The sequence below is a fragment of the Xenopus laevis genome, chromosome 3S (genome assembly GCF_017654675.1).
Source record: "Xenopus laevis strain J_2021 chromosome 3S, Xenopus_laevis_v10.1, whole genome shotgun sequence".
Lineage (NCBI taxonomy): Eukaryota > Metazoa > Chordata > Amphibia > Anura > Pipidae > Xenopus > Xenopus laevis.
The window spans coordinates 122,086,186-122,109,482 of NC_054376.1; the positions used below are offsets into that span (position 1 = coordinate 122,086,186).

General features: G+C 44.7%; 1 protein-coding gene across 2 annotated transcripts; it reads right to left on the reverse strand.

Annotated features, from left to right (window-relative positions):
- Window positions 1-1,858: 1,858 nt before the first annotated feature.
- Window positions 1,859-19,838, reverse strand: shfl.S (shiftless antiviral inhibitor of ribosomal frameshifting S homeolog). 2 transcript variants are annotated; one of them, XM_018256275.2, is made up of 9 exons: window positions 19,624-19,838; window positions 13,629-13,764; window positions 11,420-11,469; window positions 10,734-10,775; window positions 10,617-10,643; window positions 7,891-8,046; window positions 5,213-5,316; window positions 3,027-3,175; window positions 1,859-2,657 (listed from the first exon to the last, which is right to left on the reverse strand). In XM_018256275.2, the coding sequence occupies exons 1-9, from the start codon at window positions 19,651-19,653 to the stop codon at window positions 2,437-2,439; spliced, it is 915 nt and encodes a 304-aa protein (XP_018111764.1). In that variant the 5' UTR covers window positions 19,654-19,838; the 3' UTR covers window positions 1,859-2,436. The 2 variants fall into 2 exon arrangements, with proteins under 2 accessions (XP_018111764.1, XP_041444790.1); XM_041588856.1 differs by lacking the exon at window positions 19,624-19,838 and adding an exon at window positions 16,071-18,118.
- Window positions 19,839-23,297: the final 3,459 nt, after the last annotated feature.

A 23,297-nucleotide genomic window follows, 5' to 3' on the forward strand; every position in this document is an offset into this window, starting at 1 on the left:
AAGAGAAAACTTTCTATACTGATACTGAAATCGCCTTTCTTCCTCATTTACATTGAGACAAAAATACCTGCAGTTCTATTTTGCAAGCCATGAATATATATTATCAGTTCTTCTATGAACACAACTGACCAAGCGTGGTTGGTTTAGGCAACATATTCAAGATGACATTTTTGAGGGGGATACTACGTATTCATTGCTCAGTTACTTTGAACTGTTACCAGTTCTTTTATATAAAGGTCATTCATAGGATACTCATCCATGCCATGATGCCTAACTCCTAACTGGTCAGGGTGTAATAAAGATTCAGTAGTAAATTACAGAAATTCATCTCTAGTGATGATCGATCATTTTTCACCAAGTTTCGCCACGAAAATGACGCCCATAGACTCTAATGGGTGAAAAAATTGGTTGTGCGAAATGGGTCAGATTTGCCCATCACTATTCATCTCCTAATTCGCTTCCAAACTTTCCCTTAGACCTTAATAGAGATTCCATGTGATAAACCATGAGATATGTTTTTCAATAAAATCTCTATGAATCAGAAAAATGTTTCAAACAGGTGACATTAGGTCCAAAACATGTTTTTTATTTATTCTAAAAAATAGTTAAGTTTCAGAAAACACATTAAGACCGTGAGAACATTCTTGTAATTATTTACATCTTAAAGAAACTAAAATGGAAACAACCCTTACGGGCAAGTTAAGTGCCAATGTTTTTGTGCAGCAAGAGGCACAGACGCAGATCTGCTGAAAGCAATAAGTGCTACATTCATGCCTAACTCGGCTTCTGCTATGGATGCCTAAATGAAGTTTTGAGAAGTAGGAGGAGTTTCTTTAGCAAGACCAGAAGAGTTAACGGTGAATAAATCTAGAAATTGGTGGGGTTATATGGAGCAATAGGAGGAGTTATAGGGAGGGTTGTATGGAGCAATAGGAGGAGTTATAGGGAGGGTTATATGGAGCAATAGGAGGAGTTATAGGGAGGGTTATATGGAGCAATAGGAGGAGTTATAGGGAGGGTTATATGGAGCAATAGGAGGAGTTATAGGGAGGGTTATATGGAGCAATAGGAGGAGTTATAGGGAGGGTTATATGGAGCAATAGGAGGAGTTATAGGGACGGGTTATATGGATCAATAGGAGGAGTTATAAGGAGGGTTATATGGAGCAATAGGAGGAGTTATAGGGACGGGTTATATGGATCAATAGGAGGAGTTATAGGGAGGATTATATGGAGCAATAGGAGGAGTTATAGGGAGGGGTTATATGGATCAATAGGAGGAGTTATAGGGAGGGGTTATATGGAGCAATAGGAGGAGTTATAGGGAGGGGTTATATGGAGCAATAGGAGGAGTTATAGGGAGGAGTTATATGGAGCAATAGGAGGAGTTATAGGGAGGGGTTATATGGAGCAATAGGAGGAGTTATAGGGAGGGGTTATATGGAGCAATAGGAGGAGTTATAGGGAGGGGTTATATGGATCAATAGGAGGAGTTATAGGGAGGGGTTATACGGAGCAATAGGAGTTATAGGGATGGTTATATGGAGTAAAAGGAGGAGTTATAGGGAGTAATAGGAGGAGTTATAAGGAGGGTTATATGGAGCAATAGGAGGAGTTATAGGGAGGGGTTATATGGAGCAATAGGAGGAGTTATAGGGAGGGTTATATGGAGCAATAGGAGGAGTTATAGGGAGGGGTTATATGGAGCAATAGGAGGAGTTATAGGGAGTAATAGGAGGAGTTATAAGGAGGGTTATATGGAGCAATAGGAGGAGTTATAGGGAGGGGTTATATGGAGCAATAGGAGGAGTTATAGGGAGGGTTATATGGAGCAATAGGAGGAGTTATAGGGAGGGGTTATATGGAGCAATATGAGGAGTTATAGGGAGGGTTATATGGAGCAATAGGAGGAGTTATAGGGAGGGTTATATGGAGCAATAGGAGGAGTTATAGGGAGGAGATATCTGTAACAACAGTGTTTATAGGGTCAGGAAACATGAAGAGGAGGAGAGCTTGCTATAGAAGACAAGGCTTTATAGAATAAGATTATATGGATAGATATATGGAGTGGATGAAGCTTTATAACGAGTATGAAGATGTGTAGGTGTTTATAAAAAGTGAGTTGTGTGGACCAGTTGTGGTTACTTATGGAAAAGATTAAGGCACTATGGTAACTTAGTCCTTCCAGTTCTGAGGCGATGTGACTCCGCTTTCTTCCTCACAAGCTAAACAGATACATTTAAATAACAGGAACTGAAAGAGAAATGATTATGTTCTAATCTGCAGCCGGAACAGAGTTCAGTATCAAACAGAAGTAAACCAGTGACCTAAAGGTTATAAGGAGAGGCTCGGACAGTGTTGGCCTTTGGTCTTCCCCTGGCCAATCCCCACTGCAGTCATGCTCAGCCGAGGTGGATCCAATGAACAATGGGTGTCTTTAACTGTCGCTGTCATCAGTTTCCACATCATCTTCCTCCTCCTTGATATCGTCCAGTATGATGTCATCAATATCGTTTTCGGTCAGACTCCCTTGGCTCAGGCAGGTGGCTATTGTGGAGCCTGTACTGATGTGCCGCTCACTAGGGTACAACACTTTGGGGAGCTGGTTCATGATTCGGCTTTTTGGATGGGGGCACTGGAGGCCGGGAACGAAGGTTACTGCAAGGAGGGCATTACAGAGATCAGACCATGCACAGTGAATATCATTAGCACATTCTGTGCACATAATAAGCTAGGCCAGCTGAATACATGAGAGGTCTCCCTGTTATGGGATTTAAAAATCAGAATTTTGGCTCTTTTTAGTTACGAGGAGCAGCTTTTCGCTAGCAGGCTGCTGCCGTCTGAGGCAAGATTCTCATTGGTGCAGCACTTTTTGCCCCAAGCACATTGGCCACAGTAAATGTCAGACTGTGAATGGCCATCTTAGTAGGAGGACACAATATTATTACAATGTGCTTGATAAATAAAGAGCCCCTTGCATGTTCTCTCCATCCTCCCAGGACCCCTGTGGGACCCTTCTCATCTCACCTCTTCGGTTGTAACAATTTTCAGCAAAACAGCTGTGAGTATTGCGGGTTCGAGGGCCTTGGTTCCGGCGTGGGGGGAGAATACAAGTGGAAAACACAGGATTTCTGCACACGTAACATGGACTGCTGACTTCTTTCTGTCCGTATCCCCTGCGGATGAAGAAGAAGGCACAGAAGGAAATGAGAGAACTGCTATACCTATGTAGGAGTACAGAGCAGATCTGCTTCTCTCAGCCTGAAAAAAGTGCACAGGCCGATAGCAGCGAAGCCAACGCTAAATGGGGTATATTTATCAAAAAGTGAAGTTAGAGATCGCCAGAGTGAAATTCCGCCACTCTCCATTCATTTCTATGGGATTTTTAAATGAGTATTTATCAATGGGTGAAAGTGAAAGTTCATCCTTTGATAAATACGCCTTTCAAAATCTCATAGAAATGAATGGAGAGTGGTGAAATTTCACTCAAGAGGACTGTGGCCATCTCTAACTTCACTCGTTGATAAATATACCCCCATGTGTCCCTTGGTCTAAAGTTAGTGAGGCATGTACAGGATTATCACAACTTTTATGTAAGGGAAATACACTTTTTAGGTATTGAAAAGAAGACAATGGGAGGTAAAAAAGGAAATAGAGATAAGTAAACCTTTAATATAAGTGAATGTAAAACTGATGAGAGAGTATTCTAAGCACCTTTGTAATTTACATTCATTATTTATTTTCTTGTTATTCCAAGATATTAAGGCAGTGATCCCCAGCCAGTAGCTCGTGAGTAACATGTTGCTCTCCAACCTCTTGGATGTTGCTCTCTGGGTCCTCAAAGCAGGAGCTTACTTTTGAATTCCAGGCTTGAAAGCAAGTTAAAATTTCATAAAAACTAAGTATAGTGCCAAGCAGAGATTCTTGTTGGCTGCCAGTCCACATAGGGGCCACCAAATAGCCAATCATAGTCCTCATTTGGCACCCCAAAGGATTTATTCATGCTTGTGTTGCTCCCCAACTCTTTTTACATTTGAATGTGGCTCATGGTTTAAAAAGGTTGGGGACCCCTGTATTAAGGGATACATGTGCTGTTAATATGAATGAATTTTGTTACAACAGCATCACCTGCTGGTCAGTTTCCCACCAGTCTGACCACCAAGTAGTCAAGGAAGTTGTCAGGAGAAAGAAAGAAGCTGCTATGATGTTCCTCTGCTTAGGAAAGATGTGAGAACGGGTTGTAATTCGTTTCCTAAGCAGAAGAACATCAGAGCAGCCTCTTTCTTTCTCCTGACAACTTCCTTGACTACTTGGTGGTCAGACTGGTGGGAAACTGAGCAGCAGGTGGCGCTGTTGTAACAAAATTCATTCATATTAACAGTACATATATCCCTTAATATCTTGGAATAGAAAGAAAATAAATAATGAATGTAAATTACAAAATTACCTAGAATAGCCTCCTCTTCAATTTTACATTCACTTATTTTAAAGGTTTACTTATCCTTTAAAGGAATTGTTCAGTATAAAAATAAAAACTAACAATAACTTAGTTAGTTAAAAATGTGTATAAAGGCTGGAGTGACTGGATGTCTAACATAATAGCCAGAACACTACTTCCTGCTTTTCAGCTCTCTTGGTTTCCACTGATTGGTTACCAGGCAGTAACCAATCAGAGACTTGAAGGGAGGGCACATGGACCATAACTGTTGCTTTTGAATCTGAGCTGAATGCAGAGGATCAGTTGCAAACTCACTGAACAATTATGTCCCATGTGGGCCTCCCTTCAAGACACTGACTAACTCAAAGTTAGAGAGCTGAAAAGCAGGAAGTAGTTTTCTGGCTATTATGTTACACATCCAGTCATACAGTCTTTATACATTACATTTTTGGCTAACTAACTATATTAGAAACATTTTTTATTTTGCACAGCCTATCTATTTACCCAGTTTTTATTTTTATACTGAACTATTCCTTTAAAAAAGTGTAAATGGATGTTTTGCCAAACAAACTCCCCAGTGGGGTTGAAAAAAGAAAAGAAGAAAGCTTGACCACCTCACCTTGCTTACAGAAAAATGAATATCTATTGGTAAAAGTGATCTGCATACTTATGATGATAGAAGATGAGGCTACAGAGATAAGTGGAAAGGAAGAGCTAAGAGGAAGAGGAGTCTGTTGCCCATGCAGCCTAGAATTAAGAAGAAGGGCAACTTTACCTAAACATGCGTTTGCAGACAAGGCAGTTGTACTCTGCGATCCCCCACATCTTCTTTTCAGGTACCGGGTCAAACTTCTTGCGACAACGATGACATCGGGACACCTAAAATGGGACGAACGCTCAATTTCACATGCATTTGTATTAAGCTTAAAGGTTCACCTTTAAGTTAACATTCAGAAGGTTATAGAATGGCTAATTGTAAGAAATTTTTAAATTGGTCTTCATTTTAGTTTTTGAATTATTTGCCTTCTGACTCTTTCCAACTTTCAGATGGGGATGACTGACCCCATCTTAAAAAACACAAATGCCCTGTAAGACTACAACTCTACTATTATTGCTAAGTTTTCTTACTGATCCTTCTATTCAGGCCTCTCCTATTCATAGTCCAGTCTCTTATTCAAATCAATGCATGGTTGCTAGGGTAATTTTGGTTCTAGCAACCAGACTGCTGAAACTGCAAACTGGAGAGCTGCTGAATAAAAAGCTAAATAACTCAAAAACCACAAATGATAAAAAATTGCAAATTGTCTCAGATCATCACTCTCTATAGTCTATACCATACTTTAGTTACCATTTTCCTGAATAAAATATTCAGTTACTGAAGAAGAGACTGAATCTATAGTGATTTTCCATGCAATACCTCTGAGAGGTTCCTACAGGACATGCTACAGTTATAACCAAGACAGCAAGTCAAAGTCTGACCTGAAACATCACCCATAGATGGAGCAAGAGAGAGAGAGAGAGAGAGAGAGCGCAAGTGACACTTGAGTGAGCAGACACAGTCTGACCTGAAACATCACCCACAGATGGAGCAAGAGAAAGAGCAAGTGGCACTTGGGTGAGCAGAAACAGTCTTACCTGAAACATCACCCATAGATGGAGCAAGAGAAAAAGCAAGTGGCACTTGGGTGAGCAGAACAGTCTGACCTGAAACATCACCCATAGATGGAGCAAGAGAAAAAGCAAGTGGCACCTGGGTGAGCAGAAACAGTCTGACCTGAAACATCACCCATAGATGGAGCAAGAGAAAGAGCAAGTGGCACTTGGGTGAGCAGAAACAGATGGTTACACAAGTAATAGTGTAAATAGCAGTCTGTATTTTGTTTCCACTTGTTAGGGGGGTACAGGTGTCGGCTCCCTGTCTGTATGTTCTGCCCTCCACTAGTTATACCTTAATACCCGAGGTGCAGGGCTTTATGCTTCAGAACAGATTCAGAGACACAACACCTGGGTCACTAGGGTCAAAGTTGCTTTTTTGGTAAGATGCATCAGCCATAGAATTGATCCACAATCTATGTTACTGCTACAATTGGAAAACTGGGCAGCAAACTGGAAAATGAGGTTCAATGTTGATAAATGCAGGTTATGCACTTTGGCAAAAATAATATAAATGCAAGTTATACACTAAATGGCAGTGTGTTGGGAGTTTCCTTAAATGAGAAGGATCTAGGGGTCTTTGTAGATAACAAGTTGTCTAATTCTGGGCAGTGTCATTCTGTGGCTACTAAAGCAAATAAAGTTCTGTCTTGTATAAAAAAGGGCATTAACTCAAGGGATGAAAACATAATTCTGTCTCTTTATAGGTCCCTGGTGAGGCCTCATCTGGAGTATGGGGGCAGTTTTGGACTCCAGTCCTTAAGAGGGATATAAATGAGCTGGAGAGAGTGCAGAGACTAAGTGCAACTAAATTGGTTAGAGGGAGGGAAGACTTAAATTATGAGGGGAGACTGTCAAGGTTGGGTTTGTTTTCTCTGGAAAAAAGGCGCTTGCGAGGGGACATGATTAGACTTTACAAGTACATTAGAGGACATTATAGACAAATAGCAGGGGACCTTTTTACCCATAAAGTGGATCACCGTACCAGAGGCCACCCCTTTAGACTAGAAGAAAAGAACTTTCATTTGAAGCAACGTAGGGGGTTCTTCACAGTCAGGACAGTGAGGTTGGGGAATGCACTGCCGAGTGATGTTGTGATGATGATTCAGTTAATGACTATAAGAGGGACTTGGATGATTTTTTGGACAGACATAATATCAAAGGCTATTGTGATACTAAACTCTATAGTTAGTGTATGGGGAGAATTCACATTAACATAATGATATTGAGACAAAATAAAAGTGGAGATAAAAATGTTGGTGTTGCTGCCCATGACCTCAGCCTGTTATACAGACTTATCATTGTTGCTGCCTGCCCTGACCACTGGCCTGGTGTAAGAACCTGTATAATTTTTATATGTTACTTTCATTTATTATACTGTTGTAATTTTCATTATTAAATCATTCTTCTCCATAACATGTTTACGGCCTATCAACACCTCAAATAGCCGTTTTACCCGTATTTTACAGCACCTGGGCTCCCGCCTGCTACACACTCACCTGTGCCTCAACCTGACACATTCCGTATCGACTAGGAGTGTATTTAGCATATTAATGTTTGCATAGAACTTTGCTCACCCAAATACTACATAAAGCCCATTGTCTTCCTACATTGAGATCACATTTTAACTAGAGAGTCCACCTATGACACAAGCATTGGATCTATCTAGTCCTCTCCATGCAGTAAGGTAAATATAAGCTATAAGGAAATTCAGGCCATCAAATCCGCACAGAGTTTTAGACTCCCCTATACCAGATTGTCTGTGTGTATCAGAGAATATACAACCTGCCCCACACGCACCTCTTTTCTCTGTGGGACTCTCCTCCACCAAATGTAATCACACTCTTTGCAGGCAAACTGTCTGTCTCGGGAGGGGATGCGATTCTCTGCGGCATCATTAAACATCTTAAGATTCTTCTCGGTCAGAGGAAGGGTGTTCATCTTATTGGCCAAATCCTAGCGGAGACCAAGAACATTTTGGAATCAATAAACATTCCTAAACTTTAGCACCCACAGCTTATGTGTCCCTGTATCACCCTGCAGTGGGAGGGACAGACTCATGTCCCATAGTTCCCTCCTGTCTGTGTCACTGTATCACCCTGCAGTGGGAGGGACAGACTCATGTCCCATAGTTCCCTCCTGTCTGTCACTGTATCACCCTGCAGTGGGAGGGACAGAGTCATGTCCCATAGTTCCCTCCTGTCTGTCACTGTATCACCCTGCAGTGGGAGGGACAGAGTCATGTCCCATAGTTCCCTCCTGTCTGTGTCACTGTATCACCCTGCAGTGGGAGGGACAGAGTCATGTCCCATAGTTCCCTCCTGTCTGTGTCACTGTATCACCCTGCAGTGGGAGGGACAGACTCATGTCCCATAGTTCCCTCCTGTCTGTGTCACTGTATCACCCTGCAGTGGGAGGGACAGACTCATGTCCCATAGTTCCCTCCTGTCTGTGTCACTGTATCACCCTGCAGTGGGAGGGACAGACTCATGTCCCATAGTTCCCTCCTGTCTGTGTCACTGTATCACCCTGCAGTGGGAGGGACAGACTCATGTCCCATAGTTCCCTCCTGTCTGTGTCACTGTATCACCCTGCAGTGGGAGGGGCAGACTCATGTCCCATAGTTCCCTCCTGTCTGTGTCACTGTATCACCCTGCAGTGGGAGGGGCAGACTCATGTCCCATAGTTCCCTCCTGTCTGTGTCACTGTATCACCCTGCAGTGGGAGGGACAGACTCATGTCCCATAGTTCCCTCCTGTCCGTGTCACTGTATCACCCTGCAGTGGGAGGGACAGACTCATGTCCCATAGTTCCCTCCTGTCTGTGTCACTGTATCACCCTGCAGTGGGAGGGACAGACTCATGTCCCATAGTTCCCTCCTGTCTGTGTCATTGTATCACCCTGCAGTGGGAGGGACAGACTCATGTCCCATAGTTCCCTCCTGTCTGTCACTGTATCACCCTGCAGTGGGAGGGACAGACTCATGTCCCATAGTTCCCTCCTGTCTGTGTCACTGTATCACCCTGCAGTGGGAGGGACAGACTCATGTCCCATAGTTCCCTCCTGTCTGTGTCACTGTATCACCCTGCAGTGGGAGGGACAGACTCATGTCCCATAGTTCCCTCCTGTCTGTGTCACTGTATCACCCTGCAGTGGGAGGGACAGGCTCATGTCCCATAGTTCCCTCCTGTCTGTGTCACTGTATCACCCTGCAGTGGGAGGGGCAGACTCATGTCCCATAGTTCCCTCCTGTCTGTGTCACTGTATCACCCTGCAGTGGGAGGGACAGACTCATGTCCCATAGTTCCCTCCTGTCCGTGTCACTGTATCACCCTGCAGTGGGAGGGACAGACTCATGTCCCATAGTTCCCTCCTGTCTGTGTCACTGTATCACCCTGCAGTGGGAGGGACAGACTCATGTCCCATAGTTCCCTCCTGTCTGTGTCATTGTATCACCCTGCAGTGGGAGGGACAGACTCATGTCCCATAGTTCCCTCCTGTCTGTCACTGTATCACCCTGCAGTGGGAGGGACAGACTCATGTCCCATAGTTCCCTCCTGTCTGTGTCACTGTATCACCCTGCAGTGGGAGGGACAGACTCATGTCCCATAGTTCCCTCCTGTCTGTGTCACTGTATCACCCTGCAGTGGGAGGGGCAGACTCATGTCCCATAGTTCCCTCCTGTCTGTGTCACTGTATCACCCTGCAGTGGGAGGGACAGACTCATGTCCCATAGTTCCCTCCTGTCTGTGTCACTGTATCACCCTGCAGTGGGAGGGACAGACTCATGTCCCATAGTTCCCTCCTGTCTGTCACTGTATCACCCTGCAGTGGAGGGACAGACTCATGTCCCATAGTTCCCTCCTGTCTGTGTCACTGTATCACCCTGCAGTGGGAGGGACAGACTCATGTCCCATAGTTCCCTCCTGTCTGTGTCACTGTATCACCCTGCAGTGGGAGGGACAGACTCATGTCCCATAGTTCCCTCCTGTCTGTGTCACTGTATCACCCTGCAGTGGGAGGGACAGACTCATGTCCCATAGTTCCCTCCTGTCTGTGTCACTGTATCACCCTGCAGTGGGAGGGACAGACTCATGTCCCATAGTTCCCTCCTGTCTGTGTCACTGTATCACCCTGCAGTGGGAGGGACAGACTCATGTCCCATAGTTCCCTCCTGTCTGTGTCACTGTATCACCCTGCAGTGGGAGGGACAGACTCATGTCCCATAGTTCCCTCCTGTCTGTGTCACTGTATCACCCTGCAGTGGGAGGGACAGACTCATGTCCCATAGTTCCCTCCTGTCTGTGTCACTGTATCACCCTGCAGTGGGAGGGACAGACCCATGTCCCATAGTTCCCTCCTGTCTGTGTCACTGTATCACCCTGCAGTGGGAGGGACAGACTATGCCATTGAACCACTGCTTAATCACAAACAACCAATGCCACCTAGAACTACATTTGGACATTATCATGGATATGTGACAATAGAGGGAAAGTCTATTATATATAAAATGAGTCACCACTAACCTGAATATCTTTGTCTTTGGGAATCTCCTAAAAAAAGAGAGAGAGATCATAATGAGCATTAATGGTTTAATGAGCAGGATTGGTACCTTTTGTGCCACGAAATCTCTTCCATTTTACCTTTGCTTTTTGGTCATCTCTCTTAATTTTGTTGATGACATTCTGTTTGGAGAAAAGAGCAGGGGATTAATGGGAAGAGCAAAATTCACCCAACAGAGAGTTATAAACATCTAGGTATGATCTAGGACCAAATTCTGCTCCCCCCCCAATCTACTGTCCCTCTCTTGTGCCTGACTCACACTGTGGCCTTTTCTCACTACACAGCCCCATCTAACTCCAGCCACTCACTTCTTCCCATTCTATCCCTGGCTCCCAGATGTCTATGATGCCCCCCCTGATGCTTTGTGTTCACCAATCATTTTCCTGCACCATCAGACCCCAGAGATTAACTGCTGCCCCTGACACTGTCAATTTTTCTTGCCTCTTCTGCTTCAGACTTTAGCTCTTTATACCACAACTCTCTACAGGCTCAGACCATTTCTCCTAGTTACCCCAGACACAACCCCACCTACTCTCAGACACGTCATCTACTCACTGATAACCAGGAATTCACCAAACACTTTATTTTAGGATCCGGTCGAATCCCGAATCCTTTGTGAAAGATTTAGCCAAATAAATCAGAACCCTAATTTGCATATGTACATCAGGGAAACAAGCAGGGAAGAGACCCTGAAAAAAATCCAGAACGGAATCCTGGATAAGGTGCATCCCTACAAACAACAGCCTTTAACATAAGATTTTCTTACCCTTGCAACTGGGTCGTTTCTTAATTCATTTCTCACATCAAGATCAGTATCTAAAATATAAAAAGAATCACAGTTCTGAGAGAGAAACAGTTGCTTGTACCTGGGGCAGAAACATTATCAGTTATTGTCTAGGGGCAGCACACGGCATCTAGAGTGTGACTGCATCTAGCAAAAGGAGCAAAAGAAGTATCTAGGAGAAGCAGCCTGTGTCTAGAGGAAGCAGCCTGTATCAAGAGGAAGCAGCCTGTATCTAGGAGAAGCCAACTGTATCTAGAAGAAGCAGCCTGTATCTAGGAGAAGCAGCCTGTATCTAGGAGAACCAACCTGTATCTAGGAGAAGCAGCCTGTATCTAGAGGAAACCACTTGTATCTAAAGGAAGCAGCCTGTATCTAGAGGAAGCAGCCTGTATCTAGAGGAAGCAGCCTGTATCTAGAGGAAGCAGCCTGTATCTAGGAGAAGCAGCCGGTATCTAGAGGAAGCCAACTGTATCTAGAAGAAGCAGCCCGTATCAAGAGGAAGCAGCCTGTATCTAGAGGAAGCAGCCTGTATCTAGGAGAAGCAGCCTGTATCTAGGAGAAGCCAACTGTATCTAGAAGAAGCAGCCTGTATCTAGAGGAAGCAGCCTGTATCTAGGAGAAGCAGCCGGTATCTAGAGGAAGCCAACTGTATCTAGAAGAACAAGCCTGTATCTAGGAGAAGCAGCCTGTATCTAGGAGAAGCCAACTGTATCTAGAAGAAGCAGCCTGTATCTAGAGGAAGCAGCCTGTATCTAGAGGAAGCAGCCTGTATCTAGGAGAAGTAGAATGTATCTTGAGGAAGCAGCCTGTATCTAGAGGAAGCAGCCTGTATCTAGAGGAAGCAGCCTGTATCTACAGGAAGCAGCCTGTATCTACAGGAAGCAGCCTGTATCTAGAGGAAGCAGCCTGTATCTAGAGGAAGCAGCCTGTATCTAGGGGAAACCGCCTGTATCTAGAGGAAGCAGCCTGTATCTAGAGGAAGCAGCCTGTATTTAGAGGAAGCCGCCTGTATCTAGAAGAAGCAGCCTGCATCAAGAGGAAGCAGCCTGTATCTAGAGGAAGCAGCCTGTATCTAGAGGAAGCAGCCTGTATCTAGAGGAAGCCGCCTGTATCTAGAAGAAGCAGCCTGTATCTAGAAGAAGCAGCCTGTATCTAGAGGAAGCAGCCTGTATCTAGAAGAAGCAGCCTGTATCTAGGAGAAGCCAACTGTATCTACGAGAAGCCAACTGTATCTAGAAGAAGCAGCCTGTATCTAGAGGAAGCAGCCTGTATCTAGGAGAAGCCAACTGTATCTACGAGAAGCCAACTGTATCTAGAAGAACGCTTTTTACTCACGGAGCGTCAATGGCGGAGCTCGTCCGGACCGATACGCCTTCCTGCTAGGTCGCAGCTCTCGCGATAAGCCGGTCACTCCACACCGGCTAATGCTTCCAATCCGAAAAATACAAGTCGCTGTCAAGCGCTGACCAAGTATTCAGGAATCCAGTTCAATTATCATCAAATATAGGCTTTTATTCGCACAATTAAAAGGAGTTACAGTGGGGGGTGTGCAATTCTAACGCGTTTCATGCCCCATAGCTGGGCACTGAAGCCTATATTTGATGATAATTGAACTGGATTCCTGAATACTTGGTCAGCGCTTGACAGCGACTTGTATTTTTCGGATTGTATCTAGAAGAAGCAGCCTGTATCTAGAGGAAGAAGCCTGTATCTAGGAAATGACAAGCATTCTTTATAGATGCAAAACAACCTTCATCTATCAGAAGAAGCAGCCTGTATGCCCTGGGATTTAAGCAGCAGCAAATTTAGTGTCTGTGGATGCAGAAGAAGTCAGCATTAGGGCTGTAAGCCTGTAACTAGGGTCCAGCTAGAGCATCATGTTAGGAAGCAGTTGACAAAGTGTCTGAAGTGTTCAGGTTCAGGCAATGGCACATGGTGTGAATTGGCCCCCTGGGCCCCCACGACTCATTGACTGAATGGCACCTGAAATCATTAGACACTTTCTTGATACTTGAATATGCAGCAATGAGCGTGCCCAATTGATAATAACCTTTAAAGAAAGAGCACGAGTGGTGCCAGCATTGTATTCCTTGCCCACGGACCTATAATATTCCTAAACGCTAGAAACCAGCCTGCAGCCTGCGTATCTGGATCAGGGAGAGCAGAGGAAGGTGCAACATGAGGCTCTTACCATTATCCATATACAGTATGACGTACGCGCACACTTGTTTATGATTATTGGCGAACTTTCTCATCAGCGCCACGGCTGTCTCCAGCGACACTTTACCGTGAAATTTCTCCCGAAATCTCCGCACACTTTTCTCCAACTGCAAAAGGAGAAAAGTATATGAACAAGAGAAGCTGCAAATCACAAGGTAGAGTCCTGCGGCGGGTCAAGTAAATAAAACGGGTGCCCTGTGGGATGAGGGTAGGATTTTCGGGTGCGGGTATAGATGCGGGTCTCATCTTTATTTCTTATCTTTTGTTATATTGTCTATATATTACTCCTTTTAAAATTTAAAAAAAACTTTTTTCTGTCTCCGCCCACTTTTGATTATATCACTTCTGGTTTGCGGTAACAGCACTTCCTGTTCAATGGTGGTCAGGGGGTTGCAGATAGGGCTGCGGATAAGGCAGATGCTGTTGGGTAAATATGCGGGTTGTGGTTTTTGCCGTGGGCTGCGGGATCTGGTCCGGGTCTCAAAAACTGGTCACGTGTCAGTAGACATTACTCTCATGTAAATGTTTTATTTCTATAAATAGGACAACTGGAATCCAACGACTTATTTTTAGCAATTCATTGAGCCCAGTGATCTAACACAGAATCGTATTCCTGAATTGCGTATAATTCCTGAGTAAAAGAATTGCGTATAAGAACAATGCGCCCCTCTGATCATGTCACTATATTACCCATCTGGTCACCTTTTCGGCTGTATTGGTAACAGGATTACAACAATAAAGAAGAGCTCTGGACCCATATATAGAAGACTGCGCGCAGGAAGAGAACAAGGGATTTCTTTGCAATGCTGAATCAACTAGTGATGCACCGAATCCAGGATACGGTTCGGGATTCGGCCTTTTCCAGCAGGATTCAAATTCGGCCGAATCCTTGTGCCTGGCCGAACCTAATCAGAATCCTAATTTGTTTATGGGAAGGGAAATCACATAACTTTTTGTCACAAAACAAGGAAGTAAAAACATTTAACCAACTTTTTACTTTCCTGTCACTAATCTCCACATGCAGATTAGGATTCGGTTCAGTATTTGGCCAAATCTTTTATGAAGGATTTGGGGATTCGGCCGAATCCCAAATAATGGATTCGGTGCATCCCTAGAATCAATGCTCCCATGCAAAAAACAAACAACAAGGGAACGAATAAAAGCAATTCCAGCTGTTTAAAGACTTCCTATTACATAGTAACATAGTAAGTAACATATTAACATAGTAAATTAGTAAGTAACATAGTAACATAGTAAGTAACATAGTAAATTAGTAAGTAACATAGTAAGTAACATAGTGGCATAGTAAGTAACATAGTAACATAGTAAGTAACATAATAACATAGTAAGTAACATAGTGAGTAACATAGTGGCATAGTAAGTAACATAGTAACATAGTAAGAAACATTGTAAGTAACATAGTAAGTTATGTTGAAAAAAGACACGTCCATCAAGTTCAACCTTAAGTCTATATATAAGTCTATATATAACCTGACTAACTGCCAGTTTATCCAAAGGAAGGAGAAAACCCTGCTTGAAGCCTCTCCAATTTGGGAAAAATTCCTTCCTGACTCCAAAATGGCAATTGGACCAGTCCCTGGACGCAGGGGATACCTGGGAAATGTGTCCAAGAATAAAGTACCCCATGTCGGGGAAATGTTTATGGGACAGATATTTACCTCCCTGGAGGTGCCCAACATATTGCATTTTAACCTTTAATTCTTTTTAATAGCCATAAGGTCTTGTGTTCCACATTAATCCCCCCCCCCCCCGTGTCCCAATAATTCCTGGTAGCTGATCCCACCTGTAGAGGACGGAACAAACGGAGATATTTATAGTTACACCTTGTGTTTTGTTTCCTATGGGGATGAGTGATTGGCTGATTTTCATCGTCACCCGTTCTGCCCTTTGTATCCAAAAGATAAATTCTACACAAACAGACTCTCTGCACTGTCAGGCTGTGTTTGCACCGACCATGACCACAATGTTTTTTTACATTGCAGCTACATTTGTTCCACTGCCAAAAACATGACGGCATATTTGCATTTCACCAAGGGCACTGCACAAGCTCAATAGGAAGCGTAAATAACACCGTGCCCTGAATGCCGTTGTCACGGGCTATATATACATGATCCACTTGCTTTTTTTCAATAGCTGGTGGCCCAAATTAAACTTATTGGAACATTCAGCCCCTGGGTAAATATTATCATATGGAGGAGGCCGGCACATAGCACACAAGTTAAAAAAAAAAAACATTGGCGGCCAGGGTCCAACATAAAAGTTTTAGAAATAAAAACATTGGTGGTCAGGGACCCCCCTATGAATTAAAAAAATAATTTATTAAAATAATGCATTGGTGGCAAGGGGTTTAACAAAATAAAAAAAAAACACATTGGTATTTAGTGGAACTTACCTTAGGCTTCGGGGCTTCAGCTTTGGCTCCTTTCATGGCTTCGGGTCTTTTCGAGGCTTCTGTACTTCAACGTCAGGTTTTTTTGCAGCTTCAGCTCCATTCTCAGCTTCAAGTCTTCGAATCTTCGGGACTTTGAATCTTCGGGACTTCGAATCTTCGGGACTTCGAATCTTCGGGACTTCGAATCTTCGGGACTTCGAATCTTCGGGACCTCGAATCTTCGGGTCTTCAGCGGTTTGGCGCATGAATTTGGCGCTGTTAAGGGGGACCTGGCTAATTTGAGAAGTGCAGCGCTGCCTGGCCCCCCTTTAGTTGTACCGGACACAACAGTACCCCCTGTGCCCCACTGATGTCGGCCCTGGCTCAATGAATGATATACCAATATTCTACTATATTTATACTAATGTAACAAGCTAATGGGTTGGACCTGCAAGTGGGGCCTTGTCTATAGGTTAGACTTCAAGGAGGACCCTGGCCATAGGCTGGACATTCAAGGGGGACCCTGGCCATAGGCTGGACCTTCAAGGGGGACCCTGGCCATAGGCTGGACCTTCAAGGGGGACCCTGGCCATAGGTTGGACCTTCAAGGGGGACCCTGGCCATAGGTTGGACCTTTAAGTGGGACCCTGACCATAGGTTGAACCTTTAAGTGGGACCCTGGCCATAGGTTGGACCTTTAAGTGGGACCCTGGCCATAGGTTGGACCTTTAATTGGGACCCTGGCCATAGGTTGGACCTTTAAGTGGGACCCTGGCCATAGGTTGGATCTTCAAGGAGGATGCTGGCCATACGTTGGACCTTCATGATGGACCCTGGCCATAGGTTGGACATTCAAAGGGGGTCCTGGCCACTGGCACCCTATATAAACGGATATGTGATCAAGCCCCTAATCTGATATTATACAGAGTGCCCATCTTTACACAAGCCTACTGTCTAACCAGTCTGGTCTAACCAACCAAAAAAGCAAGAGAGAAGGTACCAAGGGCACAAAGGAGCTAAGCATTTCTCCAGAGATAAGCTTGGTCCATACATTTAGCTAGAGGGGTTGAAGCCACTACACTGGGCGTCTTAGACATTCTATGGGAATTCTCCTGTTGCTGGAGAAAAGACAAGCAGCAGGCGCAGCAGCCAATCACACTGCACCATTCGGGCGTCGGCTGGAGAGCCAGTAATGTACCTTTCAAAGGTATCATTGTCTCACATTATATAAACTGCATGTGGCTGAGCAGGTGTGAGACAGGACAATCTCCCTAGTGTGTCAGGCTGCGGCACGTTCACAAGAAAATGCAAATCTGCAGGAAATTCTCCCCCATGTCAGGAGTCGAGATGTCCTGGCCTCGGGTGGGGCAATTTATATGACAGCCACAGGTGCAATGGGCAGGGACGTTATGGGGTCAAACTGATTGTGACTGCATCATAACACACATGATTTAATGACTCCAGCAACTAGTGACATCACTAGGCATCAAATGACATCACAGAGAATCGTGAGTAAAGCTGTAACTCCCAGCCGTTGTGAATACATTATTGGAATATATATAGTCTGATTAAAGGGCCACTGTCAGGTCAGGGCCTGAGTGAGTTAGGATGTTTAGGAAGTCTGGTTGCTATGCACTCGTACTCTAGAATGTACCCAGCAGCCCAGCTTGAGTTAAGAATGGAGGTTTAGACAGCTGTACTCCAGAACCAGTATCCTGATAATAACCAATACTGGGCAAGTACCAAAACCCTGACAGTAATCAATACTAGCCAGTACCAATACCCTGATAATAACCAATACTGGGCAGAACCAATACCCTGATAATAACCAACCCCAACAGTAATCAATACTAGCCAGTACCAATACCCTGACAGTAGCCAAGACTAGCCAGTGTCAATACCCTGATAATAACCAATACTGGGTAGTACCAATACACTGATTATACCCAACTCCCAACAGTTGCCAATACTAGCCAGTACCAATACCCTGACAGTAGCCAATAGTAGTCCAAAAACAATTTTTTCTTCAGCACACCACTTACTTTTTCAGGGTGCATCCACTCCCAAGCTGCCTCCAAGTCAGCCAAATCCCTTATCTTGAATAACAGGATATGAAGCACACCATCCTCAGGCTTTGCCTTTAAAACATTTTATTTCAGCGGAATTCAGTGTGAATTCCGCTGAAATAAAATGTTTTAAAGGCAAAGCCTGAGGATGGTGTGCTTTATATCCTGTTATTCAAGAGTAGCCAATACCAGCCAGTACCAATCCCTAGACAGTAGCCAATACTAGCCAGTGCCAATACCCTGACAGTAGCCAATACTAGCCAGTACCAATCCCTAGACAGTAGCCAATACAAGCCACTACCAATACCCTGACAGTAGCCAATACTAGCTAATACCAATCCCTAGACAGTAGCCAATACTAGCCAGTACCAATCCCTAGACAGTAGCCAATACTAGACAGCAGGACCGCCATCAGAAATCGCAGAGCCCCATACGACAAAATTTCCTGGGCCCCCTGGGCTGCACCCAACGCAAGCCCCACCTACAGGTCCGCCCTCCCCACCCCACAGGTCCGCCCCCAACCACACAGTAAAAAAACTAAAAAAATATTGGTGGCTAGGGTTCCCACATGTTAATAAGAAAATAAAAAGATATTGGTGGTCAGGGCCCCCCATAAAAAACATTTGTGGCCAGGCCCCCCCATTAAAAAATATTGGTGGCTAGGACCCCACATGAGAAAAAAAAGTTGGTGGCCAGCCCCCCCCCCACATTATGAGAAAATTGGTGGTCAGGGCCCCTTAAACGTTCATGCCTTCCCGAAGTCAGCAGCTCTCAGAAAGATGGGGACCCGGCTAATCAAGTAAATGTGGCGTGGCCGGGCCCCCCTTACCCTCGGGGCCCCCTACAACTCTCACCCCTGTCCCCCCCTGATGGCTGCCCTGCTAGCCAGTACCAATACCCTGACAGTAGCCAATACTAACCAGTACCAATCCCTAGACAGTAGCCAATACTAGCCAGTACCAATACCCTGACAGTAGCCAATACTAGCCAGTACCAATACCCTGACAGTAGCCAATACTAGCCAGTACCAATACCCTGACAGTAGCCAATAGTAGCCAGTACCAATACTCAGACAGTAGCCAATACTAGCCAGTACCAATACCCAGATAATAACCAACCCCCAACAGTATAATATCCACCCCAGAGTTACTGTAACAGCTGGCTGGTAGCAATTCTGCAGGTCTGTGTAGGACATTAGATTGTCAGCTCTATGGGGCAGGGACTGGTGTAAATGATACATAAATACTGTACAGAGCTAAAGAATAAGGCAGCATTATATGAATAAAGAATAATCAGTAAGAACTTGGGGAGCCCAGCCTGGATTGCTGAATCCCCAGGACACACAGAATCTGACACCTGTAACATAGAAGCTCCAGGTGTTGTAGAACGACAGCTCTCACCCCCATACCCCCCCCCCCAGAGGCATCAGTTGCCTGATCTTCATCCCCAGCAGCAGCATCAGCAGCACAACTGCACCTCACACCCCTCTAATGATCCCTGTCACTCGCCTCCAGCTCCTCCTGCACATTCCCCTCCATCGCTTGAGCCCAGCAGCTCACAACAGTCACGAACTGGATCGTCTCCGCAGCAGCTCTGGTCCCACGGGCCACGGACACTCTCTTTTTATCTCCACTTTGTTCCGGGTCCGCCTGCGAGAGGAGGGACGGAGGAGGAGAGTACGGTAGCGTGCGCGGCTGATGCAGTGTTTACGGTAAGTGGAATGTGCGGTCGGATCGAGACCCGTGCAGCGCGTGATTGTACGGAAAGCAATTTAGGACTTATTGTTCAGCTGCGCTTCTCTGCGGCTGGAGGACAGGAGGCTGCTGGGTCTTCTGGGGACTCATGGGAGCTACAAGCAGGAGGGAATCAGAACTGTCCCATGATTATACTAATGCTCATTTAGTCACATCCAATCATTTCACATGGCTTTCACTTGCCTAAATTGATAGAGTTTGAGGGATGCTGGGAATTGTAGTCCAGGAGCAGGTGATTTATCTTATTCCCTGTAGTCACTCTAGAGATGGGCAAATCTGACCCGTTTCACTTCGCCAGAAATTCGTGAATGTGAAAATTTGCCAAAATGCATGGATGGATTTTTTTGTGTGACTTAACAATTTTTTCACCCATTGGAGTCTAGGGGCATAATTTTTGCTCATCACTAGGTGATTCCACCACCATCCTGCCGGGACCCAACTAAAGCTCTGGCTCTAGGGTAGCCACCTGACTGGTATTTTACCGTCCTGGCCGGTAAAAATGATGGCTCGTCGCAATGTTGGAAAAAAGATAATTGTATAGAAAGGCTGTTATTTTTTTCCAGAAAAGGTGGCAACCCTAGTCACTCCCCCTGATGTCATGGTCTGCTCCCACTGCGTCACGGCCCCACCCCCTGCCCGGTCTCCACTGGCTGAAAAGGCCGCAACCTTAGGTTGCCATCTGTCCAGTTTCCGGTATTGTAGCCCCGTATTGTAAAGTGCTGCCCGGGTCAAAACTTCCTATCTGGTTTTCCAAATAAGAAAACTGGGCAGGATTTACCGCTTCATAGGCCCACCCCTCTATGTCACAGCCCTGTCCATCTATGTAATGGCCCCACCCCTCTACATCACGGCCCCGCCCCTGCCCGATCTCCACCGGGGAAAAGGTGGCAACCCTACTCTAGTTCTGTTCTTTTTTTATAAGGCCGGTAAAACCCAAATAATATTCTGTCCAATAAATAAAAACTCACCTCATCATGGCTTAGTTATTATCAAGTGCAGTTAATTTCCTGTTCTTACAGGGAAAAAAAGCAAATCAATCAAAAATAAAGTTTCTAAATTAGCATATCTGTATTTCAGAGCTTTTTGGAGAACTTCTTTCTGTATAGTCTATCTCATACCTATTTCCAATATACTTTAATTAAAAAATGTCTACTGTTTTTATAAGAAACCTGACTGTATGCAGTGAAATTCTCCCTTCATTTTACTTGCTCTGACTTCTGCAGATAGGAAACTTCAGACGGTCCCTAACTGCTCTGAAGGGAAACAATCATACTTCCAAACGGCAGGGGGGAGGGACTTCCCAGAACTCGAGCCGCTTTGTTTGTTTCCCTGTAGAGCAGCCGGCGACTGTGTAGAGATTCGTATCCACAGACCCAGTGCAGTCTGCATATTCTGATTATTAATCAGTCTTGCTGTATCTGCTTCTATGGAAGATATTACTTGACTTGTACTAATTTATGATGATCCCCAAGCTTAGCCTCCCAACAGAAGCCCAGACCACAGTGAGCATGTGCGTAGTCTTGGTCTTGCAAAGATGTTTAATTAGGCTTCTGGTGCAGTAAGTTCATGTTTATGATTAGTATACAAAATACAGCATTTCTAGCATTATTCTATTTTAGGCTTTAGTTCCCCTTGCTAGCCAGAAGTTGTCAGGATTCCCTATTTTATAAAAGGGAAGGCACCACATGTTTTTTCTTTCTTCACCTCCACTTGCTGGAGGAGGTGGGGTGCCGAAGGGCTTGGAACAGAGAAAGGTCCCAGTAGTTGATATAGAAGTGTTGATGTAGTTCAGGGGTCCCCAACCTTTTTTTACCTGGGAGCCACATTCAAATGTAAAAAGAGTTGGGGAGCAACACAAACATGAAAAAGTCCCTTGGGGTGCCAAATAAGGGCTGTGATTGCCTATGTTGTAGCCCCTATGTTGACAGGCAGCCAACAAGGGGATCTACTTGGCACTATACATAGTTTTTATGCAATTAAAACTTGCTTTCAAGCTTAAAATTCAAAAATAAGCACATGCTTTGAGGACCCTGAGAGCAACATCCAAGGGGTTGGAGAGCAACATGTTGCTCGCGAGCTACTGGTTGGGGATCACTGATGTAGTTTATTGTAGGAGGCAGTATTAGGGTAGGTAGTAGAGCAGGGAGCGGCTCCATCAGGGGGGCAACCGGTGGCAGGTGGCAACCGTATTTGGAACCCTTGACCAGTCTGCCCCATCAAATGTTGTGTATAGTGATGGGCGAATCTGCCTCCTCTGGATTCGCTGAAAAAACATTTTGAAGTCAATGGGCATCAAAATAATTTTGACACATGACAATTTTGACACGAGCGACAATTTCTTTTCGCGCAAAACAACTCTTTTGTTCAAATGCATTAAGGGGCGTCCAAAAAATTTGATGCCCAACAATTTTTATGCAGGCGCCAAATTTTGACGCTCGCACAATTTTTTTAGTTGTGGTGAATTTTCCACTGCAAATTTTCGCCGCCATTTCGCGAAAACATTTGTGGGCGGTGAAATGCGTAAATTCTTCAGAGATCCATGTCTGGCAAATAAATTTGCCCATCAATAAGTGCTTCTCTCACAGTGTCCCCATATCTGTGCCAGTCACATGATTCCCCCATTCCCTCCCTGCCCCATGACACCCACACTGCACCCACCTAGTTGTAGTGTTACTGGCCATTTAACAATGGTTCCAATATTAGCTCCCTGTAGGAAAACACAGTCGGAGCCAAGGAGACCGGTGAGATTCCAGGTAGCAAGTGTCCCTTTCATGGTAACCTGAGATTCCCATGGAGCACTCCCTGCCTTGTGCTGCCTGCAGACTGGTTGGGTGAGAAATGAACACAACAATATACAGCCCTGCAGCCTGCGGGGAAGAAAAGCCATGAATGCAACTGGCCTCTACATGTACCTGTAATACTGACACAATTCAGCACATACTTGATTTTATGAGCACAAAAATAATTTCAGTGTCAACATATTTATGCCAGTATAAGCCCTCTAAACATCCGTCTATATCAGAAATAGAATTGTGTAAAGACAAAATATCTTTTGTGCCTACAAAATACATTTTGTGTAATGATATATATGAAAATTGTTTATTTTTCTGTGCTGTGCCTATAGGAGTGTTGGCTAAATTGAACACAAATGGAGTTGCCGAAGCCACATGCTCTAGATTCCCGTGAATCTAGAATGCCGTGGCTGAAATAGTGGCAAGTGGATTCTCCTTCCAAGTGGAATCTCTGCCCTCTACAGTTTGAAGGTGAACATCTCTTTGGTCCAAAGTTAGACCACATTATTTCTAAGGCAGGACGGATAGGACAGCCTGTTAAAACTGACGGATCATCTTAGAAGGAAGCTTACAGACCTGGAAGAAATTATGGTAAACATCCCTTGTGGAGGAGTCAGTTTCAGAATCAGGGCAAGA

Coding starts and splice junctions, on each gene's coding strand:
- shfl.S (XM_041588856.1), bottom strand. CDS start 16,106: ATGAAAGGAGCCAAAGCTGAAGCCCCGAAGCCTAAG. Junction 10,644..10,733: donor GAGATGACCAAAAAGCAAAG/GTAAAATGGAAG, acceptor CTCTTTTTTTAG/GAGATTCCCAAAGACAAAGA. Junction 5,317..7,890: donor GAGTCCCACAGAGAAAAGAG/GTGCGTGTGGGG, acceptor GTCCCATTTTAG/GTGTCCCGATGTCATCGTTG.